The following is a 9,593-nucleotide window of genomic DNA, read 5'->3' as shown; positions in this document are numbered from 1 at the left end:
GGCGGAACTAGGGGGGCGGGGTGGGGAGGGGCGGTTCGCCGGCATCCCGGGAATTGGGCAGGGGGTCCGGCATTTCTCCTCCGGGGGCCAACCAAGGAGGTGTAGGGCCCGCGCTCCTTCGGCCGCGCTGGGACCCGGATGTACAGTGCGCGGGTCGCCCGGCCAGCCGAGGCTGTCCCGCGCTGCGCTCCAAGGCGGCTCACTGCACGCACTGGCGGCCGCTGCGCGGGCCAACCGTCTCCTCCCCCCACGTCGCCGGGCGCCCAGTCACGCACCTGGAGGCCGCCTCGCGCCGGGGGCCGCGGCACCTGGCTGCATTGTTGTCGCCTCCGCTGTCTCCTCCCTTCCCAGACAGGACTCAGCACCCACCCCCACCTATGCCGGGCTCGTGCCCCTTTAAGAAGCCAGACGCGGCCAGGGGTGGGCGTGGTCGTCGCGAGCGAAGGGGGGGCGGTGTCGGGCCGCCCTGATTGGCCCGAGGCCCGGGCGGTGGCCGCGCGCGCCTGCGCAGTGCGCGGTCGCGCGCGCCCCGGGGAGGAGGGAGCGCGGGTGCTAATTGGCCGCGGTGGCGGCCCCGCCCGCGAGAGGAGGGTGATCACGTGACGAGACGGCTGGGGGCTCCCGGCGCGGGGGACGCTGGTGGCCAAGATGGCGGCGGAGCTGGTGGAGGCCAAAGTGAGTGAGCGGCGGCAGCGCCGGCCAGGGCGGGCGGGGGGGCGGGGGCCGGGCGGCCGGCCGAGGTCTGCGCCTTCCGCTCGGGGCCCCACAGTGCGGCCCGCCCGCGGCTCGGCGTCCGGCTCCCTCGCCAGCCCCTGGCCCCGGGGCTCCGGTTGCGGGCGGGGCGCGGGGAGGCCGGGGGCGGGGCCCCCCAAACCTCACCCCAGTTTTCGCGCCAGGGGTTCGGCCCCCAGGTGGGAGGTTGGGTTCTCCTACCTCCAGCTCAAGCGGTTGGGGTCTGGACCTTCCTAAGAACGGGCACAGGGCCGCGCCTCCCAGCTTGAGGTACAGTCCCCCCGGACAGCATGACTGACTGGACTGCTCGTCCACTCCTCGAGTTCGGCGCTCTTTGGCCTGGGGGAGTGTCTGCGCCTCCCAGCCCCCCATAGTACAGTGGGCTGGTACATCTGGGTCTCAGCCTCCTCGCCTAGCTGACCAGGCTGGGGTTGGCGACTCCTGCCCAGAAGGGTCCCCTGACTTTTCTGCCAGCGTTTCCACCATCCGGGGTGATGAGCTGGGGTCCTGAACTGCCCCCAAACACAGTGTGTTTCTTGGGGTCTCTACCCTAGGCTAGGGTTTGGAGCTAATATTCGGCTCCCGCTCTGGTCCCAGAGCCCCGCCCCCCTCCCGACACCCTCTTCACCCCGGAGTGCGCGCGGCGATAACAGCTTGCCGTCCCCGATGGGACTGAGCCCTGGCCCCTGTGTCGGCGCCTTCCTAATAACTCTCCTCTCAGCCTTGGGTCTTGGGCTCTGCCTTCCTCCTCCCTCTTTACCCTCAGGACAGCATCTGTGCTGCTTTGGACTGTTCCTGGGGTCTCTGGACCCCACACTCGCAGGATCAGAGTCCCATTTCCAAACCTTGTCTGCTTCCCTTATACTCTACCCCATCGTGAGTCTACTGCTCAGATCACACTCCCTTCCCACACAGCCGCCAGAACCCCTGCTTTAGATCTGTTTATGTACCCCAGCTCTGGCATCTGAGGCACCCTTCTCTTTTTGCCGGTCTCTTACGTCGGTCCTTGGAGAGTCCCTGGCTGGTTGCAGGGTAGGGTATTTAGGAGGGCGATCACGTGACGGGACAGCTGGGGGCTCCCGGCGCTGGGGGACGCTGGTGGTTAGTTTCTAGTCTTTCTCCCCCGTATTCCTGTTTGGGGTCCACATTCCACATCCCATAGATGCCACCTCTTCAAGCTTGGGGCCCCTTTTAATCCTCTTGGGACTAAGCTGGGAGCATCCCTCTCCCGGGGATGTATCTTCTCCCAGATGCCTCCCCGAGGTGAGGCTTCAGAACCCTTGCCCCTGACTAGGCTAGGGTTCTTCCCGGAGAAGTTTACTCAAGGCCGCTGATCCCAGGGAGGTGGGGGACCGGACCTTGCAGGACCGAGGCACCGCCCCCTCCCCCTGCTGCTCTCCCCTCCCCAGGGTCCTGACCTGTAAATGTTTTCTTTCTCTTGCTCCTCCCTCTCCTTACATCTCCCTTCCCTTCCCACTGGGATCTGAAATGCGGCCCTCAGGGTTCTGTGATTATAGGGTATTAGCTCCATTCACCCCTGAGTGCCCTCTCCATATACCTGCATCACACACATGGCTGCCCCTCTCCGGAGTTTTGAGAAATTGAGACTTGCCCTAGAGATGCAGAGGTCTGAACTCTGCCAGCCCAAGGCAACAACCTGCGGCCTGAAGTCCCCTGGAGCCCTGAAATTTAACCTCCTCGGGCCGCTGTGGGGCTGTGGCTCTGGGCGCCCGCCCCCACTCCAGCCAGAGAGTAGGATCTGAACTCTTATATCATCCAGGGCCTTGAAATATGATCTGATGAACTCTACTTCACCTTCCAGTGGCTGGGGCCCCCCTCCCCAATTAGATCAAGTTGACCCTTTTTCAAGTGCTCTAAAACACGAGCCTCGTGAGCCCAGCCTGCTCCCATCCTAGGGAGCCTTCTTTCTCCTTCAGTCCCTTGCTGTCACTGTGGAGTTCCTACCTGTCATTGAAATGTCCCCCTCTTTTAGGTGCTTTCCCAGCCTTTTGTAGCGAGAGCTGGAGACTTTGTCTTTTGGGGTGCAGAATGGGCTGGTCCGAGGGGAGAGCGAGGGGCTTGTTGATAAGCTTGGAAATCTGAGACTCTCAACCTGAGGCCCCTGGGAGGGGCTTGGAGGTGGGGGTGGGGGTGGGGAGTGGTCTGGGAACTCCCTGAGAGGGTGTGTAGCATTCTGCACGGAGCTCTTAGTTCCTGGAGAGGCAGCCCTGTTAAGTTCAGCGCAGCTGCTGTTTCTCCACACGGCTCCAAAGGAGCCCAGAGTTGAGGCTCTGGAAGCCGTTGGGGCCTGGCGCTGTTTATAAACACACATCTGAGGGGCAGGCAGGTCAGGATGAAGCCACGGCAGGAAGTGGTCTGCGCAGCACTTGGGGCTTCTTCCTGAACGTTTGCACCCTGCTTGCGCGGCCCCCCCTCCCTTCCAGTGTCAAGGGCAGGCTCCTCGGTGGTGGCAGCTGCTGAGAAATCCGAGTCATGAACATATGGCAGCTCAGGGGGTGTGCCCCGGGATGCGCGTGCATGAGGCGGCTCCGGATGGCCCCAACCTGGTGGAAGGGGTAGGTAGGGGCAGGGTCTCGCAGGGGCAGGAAGATGTGCTGTGGTCAGACTCCGAAAGGCCAGGCCCACCTGCCTTTGGCTCCATGGTGGGCGGTCAGCTTCCATATGACATTGCCTCTCCCCTGGAGCGCCTTGGGGCTCTTCCAGAAGAAACATCTTGTCTGCAAGCCTTTCTTCTCTGTTCAAGGTAGGAAGTCAGGCCGAGGGAGGCGAAGCCTCTTTGTTTTCAAAAGTGTTCAGACTCTTGGAGGGCCAGCAGACTGCTAGGCCCCCAAGCAGCGGGTGTGCTGGGGAGTGAGGGGCTCCCAGGCAGCTGGGTGTGAGTGGAAGTAAGCAGCCTCAGGAGCCCGATGGCCCCGAGTCCAAATACCGCTAGCCCTGCCGTGGATGCACGGGGAGGCCTTGGGCCAGCTGCTTGCCTCTCAGAGCCTCAGTTTTCTCACCTGTGTAATGGGCACCAGTCCTTGTGAGATTAGTGACCATGAAGGCCCTTGTGCTTGGCATTGGTGGGCGCTCTCCGTCTGCAGTGCAGGAGTAGGAGAAACACCCTGCAGCAGGAAAAGCCTCCCCCTCTAAGCTTTGCAGGCAGGATGGGGCCTCCCCGCACCTTTGTCTGTGTCATGTTGGGCCCGTCAGACCCCTCTGCCATCAGCAGGAGCCTGGCGCCGTACAGCTGGAAAGAACGTTAGAGTTCCCATCTTGTCCAAAGTGCAGAGAAGCCTGACAGCAGACCCAGGGTCATCTGGGAACCTAGGGCAGGGTCTGGGCTTGAACCTAGGGCTCCTGACTCCTGGAGCCACCATCAGATTCCACAGCTCACTCTTTGACAGCCCGGAAACAGCAGCGCCTTGTGGCACGTAACCAGCCTGGCAGGGGGTCCCGCCCACCTCTGACCATCAGACTTTTTCTAGTTGAGTTTAAGTGATTTATTGGTTTCTTTGGGTGCTGTCCTGTCCCAGGCTCGCCAGCTTTCCATGTCCACTGTCATCGCTTGTACTTTCTCTTTCTCCATCCCCCCCCGGAAGTGTCTTTTTCCCACCTCATTTCACTCATCACAGGTCAGCTTCAGGGTTTGGCACGGGTGGCCCCCATACCCCACTGGCCCATCCCTCCGGGATGCTTTGCTTATGTAGCTTATCGGGGAGCCCAGAGGGTCATGGAGGGCAGGGCACTGCCGGCCAGTCCCACAGAAAACACTGGGCTCCACTGCTCTCTTGTATTTGGTCTGATTTCGTTGGAGGGGCCCTGCCAGGTAATAGTGGCCAGTCATCACTTTGCCACGGGTCAGTTCATAGCCTCTGTGGCTGCTGGATCCCCGCGCTCCTCTGTTGGGGCTGATCCTGCCCCCCAGGGGACATTTGGTGATGTCTGTGGGACGTTTGTGGTCGTCACGACTGGGGTTTGGGGGAGCTCTGGCATCGAGTGCGCAGGGCTAGGGATGCTGCTCCACACCCCACCATGCCCGGGATGGCCCCAGTGTCCACAGCACCAAGGGGAGGACGCCTGTGGGGGGGACCAGCAGACGCTTTGACGGCCTCGGCAGCGCTCAGCTGAAATAAGTCGGTGCTGGGGCAGCCTGGTAGAGAGGAGCCACCCCGGCTTCAGAGTATGGTTTGGATCTTGTCTGTAACTGGAGCTCACCCCAACCTGGTAGGGGTGTTTGAAGGATCAGAGTTAAGTGCATAATCACACGCCCAGCTCAGTCCCCGGCAGGTGAGTCAGTACTAAGCAAGCGGTGGCTACCGTGCTCCAGACCAAAGGGAAAATGTGCTTGTGGCCGACCTTGGTCGAGCGCTCACTCTGCTTTACGTGCATCGCTTCATCTGGTCCTTCCCACACCCCGATGAGGTGGACCCACCGTCCTCCCTGACGAAGAGGCCTAGGGTCAGAGAGGCCATCAGTGTTCTCAGCTGGAGAGCGACTGAGGCTGTTTATGGAGAAGCAAGATTCCCAGTTCCTGCCCTGGGGATGCTTTCAGGCTTGAAGATGGGAAAAGAGGACCTAAAATAGAAGCAGCTGGGGGTGGGGGGGGGTCGGTCAGACGAGCTTTTGCTGCGTTGGTGATGCTGAGGAAGATTGGAGGGGGAGGACGGGAGCAGGGCTGAGCGGGGAGGGGGCCCCTCAGGGGAGGGCAAGGCGGCAGCCTGAGCACAGGCATGGAGGTGGGACCAAGCCCGGCCGGTGGGACTGGGGCAGAAGCTGCTGCCTCCTCCTCCTGGGGGCCCCAGGCCAGCCAGCTGCTAGCAGGGTCTCACTTCACTGTCCCCCCAGCTGGCCCAGGCAGTCCCTCACCCTGGCAGCGTGTCCCTCTGAACCTGTGTGTTTGTGGTTGCTCTTCCCCAGAACATGGTGATGAGTTTCCGAGTCTCTGATCTTCAGATGCTCCTGGGTTTTGTCGGCCGGAGTAAGAGCGGACTTAAACACGAACTTGTCACCCGGGCTCTCCAGCTGGTCCAGTTTGACTGTAGTCCCGAGCTGTTCAAGAAGATCAAGGAGCTCTACGAGACACGCTACGCCAAGAAGAGCTCGGAGCCCGTGCCGCAGCCCCACCGGCCCTTGGACCCCCTGACCATGCACTCCACCTACGACCGGGCCAGCTCGGTGCCCAGGACTCCCCTCACGGGCCCCAACATTGACTACCCCGTGCTCTACGGGAAGTACTTAAACGGACTCGGACGGTTGCCTGCCAAGACCCTCAAGCCAGAAGTGCGCCTGGTGAAGTTGCCCTTCTTTAACATGTTGGATGAATTGCTGAAGCCCACCGAGCTGGGTGAGTCCCCGCCGCCCCTGGGGGTGGCCCCACCTTCTGAGTTCTTCCAGCGCCCAAGGCCAGCCAAGCAGCCAACCCAGAGCATTTTCTGGGGAGCAGCAAGGGCCGAGGGACTGAGGGGGGCTTGTCCCTCCCAGGAAGCACAGGGGCCACCTTGGGGTCCTTGAATTAGTAACCTGTTGCCATGTAACAAGTTACCCCAAATCCCAGTGGCTCGAAACAGCCGACACCTCAGTTTCTGAAGGTCAGAACTCGGGAGCGGCCTGGCTGGGTGGTTCTGGCTTGGGGTCGCTCAGGGGAGTCACAGTCCACCTGTCGGCTGGGGGGCTGCCTAATCAGTAGGCTTGACTGGGGCTGGGGGCGGGGCGCTTACTCACGTGGTTGCCAGCTGCTGGCTGGAAACCCCAGTTCTTGCCGCCTGGGCCTCTGGGGGCTGATTGAGTGTCCTCCCAGCATGGTGTGGTGGCTTGCTTCCCCCGGAACCATGATTGGGGCGAGGGGGGCTGCGGTGGAAAGAGGGAGAGAGAAAGCATGTGCACCTGTGTGAGTGCATGACCCCACTGGAAGCTGAGGGCTCTCTCGCAGCCTCAGCTTGGAAGTGGCATATCTTCGCTTCTGCCACATTCCACTGGTCAGAGGAACCAACTCTGGTGCAACGTGGGCGAGGGTTCCACCATGCTGGACCACCAGGAGGTGGGGGCACTGGGGGCCACCTGCAAGGCTGGCTTCTGTGGTCTTACTCCTGGTGGCGAAGGGGCTGGAGGTTCGACCTTCCCTCCCGCCCCCTGCGGAAGGCTGTTTCCTAGTAGGTAGCCTGCGGGAGTGACCTCGGTCAGTGGGTTCAGGCCTGTCAAGACGGGCCGGCCCGTCAGCACATGGCCAGGTGTGCCTCTGAGAGGCGGGGTGCAGCGCGGATAGAGGAGATGATGCTGGGGAACCTTGTCCTCGTTTCTCTGTGCGTTACGTTGACTGAGGGACAGGCCTGCTGTGTATCAGGCCTGTAGCAGCCCCCTCCCACCCTGATGACAGGGCTGGGAGTGGGTGTCAGCCTGGACTCAGCCTCAGATGCTGCCCTGAGCTCTGGGGCCAGGACACCAACCAGCCACAGCTTCCTGGGCCTCCAGGGCTCCAGAGAGCGAGTGGAATGCGATGGGGCTCCTGTCACCCCTCAGGTTTTACCAGGTGCCTGAGTGTTCCTGGAGACCCCTCCTGCGACTCATCACCCACCCAATCACACAGCATATACCTGAGCACCTGCTGGGTGGGCACCCATCAGGGGGTGCAGCAGGGAGCAGACAGAGCCCCCCACCCTTGTGGAGGTTCACTTCTAGCACCCCTTGTTCAGAGCCTCGGGGTGCCCCCAGCCTACCCACGCTGTGGGTCCTGCCGCCCGTCACAGTAGGCCCTGGTTGTGAGTCGGTCCCTGTGTGCTGTGGCCGAGGTCATGGTCCCTCCACGCCCCCACCCGCTGTGCCCTTGGCCACGCGGCTCAGTCCCTCCCAACCATGCTGACCCAGCAGCCTGCCTTGATCGTCCAGGGGGCCCTTGTCTGCACACAGGCTTTAGCTCCAGCCCTGGGCGCGCCTACTGGCCCCCTCCGTCCTGCCCTGGGTGGGGGGTGGGGGAGGGATGGCGGCTCTCTCTGAGGGCCTGTGGCTCCAGGTGAGGCTGTAGGAGGTGGAGGAAAGCGCTTCAAGTGCTCCTGGCCCTGGGGTCTGAGGCCCCACACTCTGGCCTGGGGCTCCGCCCTCCCCTGCCTTCTCTCTGACCCCAGGAGGGGTTTCTCGCCAGCCCCAGGTGGGGGGCAGGTTGGCTCACCAGCACCTATTGTGGGGGTGACGTGGCAGCACTGGGGACCCAGGGCCCCTTCCCGAGTTTCTCCAGGATGACCTTCCCTGTCTCTGCTCCCGCAACCTCTCTCTAGATGCCAGGACCCATCCCCCTGCCCCCTCCCAACCTCTCCAGACCTCCCACCCCCCCTGCAGGCTTTGGAGTCTCAGGCCTGGCTGGCTGGCTGGTTCTGGAGGTCGAGCTGAAGATTCAGACTCCTTCCTAAGGACTCGAGCACGATCTTTATATCAGGGAGGCTGGGTTTTTACAGGGAGGCTGCAAGGTGGGCTTGGGAGACTGCAAGGCGGGCTTGGTGCTGGGCGGGGGCCTGGGACTGGAGGTGACTTTGAACTCAGGGCCGGCAGCCTCCCTCCCCTGCCTGGACCATGGGCTTCCTTCCTGCCCGCAAACATGCAACCATTCCCGCCCCACAATGCATCACTTTGCCCTGAGCCCCCAGGGACCCCAGTCACCTGATCTCCGGGAGAGTCTGCTCCCCTGTCTACACCAGGAATCACTCTGCTCTTGGCTCAGAACAAAGAGGCCAACCCCACCCTGCCTTTGCTCCCACCCACTCCCCTGCCCCTCTCCCAGGATGTACCCTTTTCCCGAGACTCCCATCTCCTCAGGGACTCCCTGGGGGCTGCCCGGGTTCCTGGGGGAGGCCTCATCGAGCGCTGACGGTGGCCCTGAAGCCATCTGGTCCCTGCTGTTCCAGCACCGGCAGTTCTGTCCGCCCACCCCTCACCCTGGGCGCCTCCCCACAGGGAGTTCTGCAGCACTGGCATTGCCAGGAGCCACCTCAGGAGGCTCTAGCCAGCTTCCCCTCCCCCTCACCCCTGGTCATGCCCTGCCGACCAAAACGAGGCCCAAACAGTCTGGTCCTATTTCCCCGGAAGAGCCGCAGGCAGGCTCCGGGATGGAGACCGCGCCAGGCAGACAGGAGACATAAATCACGTGGAGGGGAATGTTCTGGTTGGGGGAGGGGAGGGGAATAATAGAGCCACAGACAGGGAGCTGGAAGGACCTTAGGAGAAAGATGATCCACTCCAGCGGGGGCTGGGGGTTGGCACCCAGAAAGGTCAGGAGACTAGCCCAAGGTCACATGGCATCCTGAGGGAAGGGACTCCAGGGCCGCATGCTCACCCATCTTCCCTCCTCTGACCCCCTCTCTGCGCCATTGGCACCTTGCTTCCCTGTGGGGAAGCCCTGGTACTGAACCACACGAAGGTTCTGGACCTCAGGCCTCTTCTCAGAACAGGGAGCCCAGCCATCTGGGCCAGGCACCCCGGGGGCAGAGGCACTTGCTCCTCACCCACAGCAGAACTCAGAGGGACCGGGGATGCAGTCTCGGGTCCAACACTGCTGCTTGGGGCTCAACCCTCTTATGGCCGGAGGATCCCCTAAGCCTGGCCACTTGGGGTGTCAGCAGGCAGAGGCTGAGTGTCCGCTCTGGGAGGCCCAGACCTCAGGGCCAGGGAGCGTGGGGGAGACAAGGTACCATCATGAGACTCACCACGGGCAGAAGGAAGGAGACGCGACCTGTCCCACCGCTGCTCCCCGAGGCTCCCGGCGTCCTGTGGCCAGCGCCTTGTGGGCTGGGACCACTCCCGTGGCCCAGCAGGGTGAGCAAGCTGCCCCCCAGTTCTCCTTATGCTCCAGGACGTAGTCGGCGCTGACTCTG

At 62.6% G+C, this 9,593-nt stretch overlaps 1 protein-coding gene across 1 annotated transcript in view; it reads left to right on the top strand.

The window, feature by feature from the left end:
- Window positions 1-599: 599 nt before the first annotated feature.
- Window positions 600-9,593, top strand: part of PIAS4 (protein inhibitor of activated STAT 4) — a 25,589-nt gene continuing 16,595 nt past the window's right edge. Inside the window, exons 1-2 of the mRNA XM_022557256.3 lie at window positions 600-675; window positions 5,653-6,079. Coding sequence (XP_022412964.1) covers window positions 649-675; window positions 5,653-6,079 — 454 coding nt within the window. The 5' untranslated portion in view covers window positions 600-648. The remainder of the gene's footprint in view (window positions 676-5,652; window positions 6,080-9,593) is intronic.

The sequence above is a fragment of the Delphinapterus leucas genome, unplaced genomic scaffold (assembly GCF_059928025.1).
Source record: "Delphinapterus leucas isolate spDelLeu-1000000601 "Yukka" unplaced genomic scaffold, BTC_Dleu_Yukka2 spDelLeu_asBTCV2_sq25, whole genome shotgun sequence".
Taxonomy (NCBI): domain Eukaryota; kingdom Metazoa; phylum Chordata; class Mammalia; order Artiodactyla; family Monodontidae; genus Delphinapterus; species Delphinapterus leucas.
The sequence above is the reverse complement of the archived record's forward strand: the minus strand, read 5'-3'. Positions and strand labels throughout refer to the sequence as shown.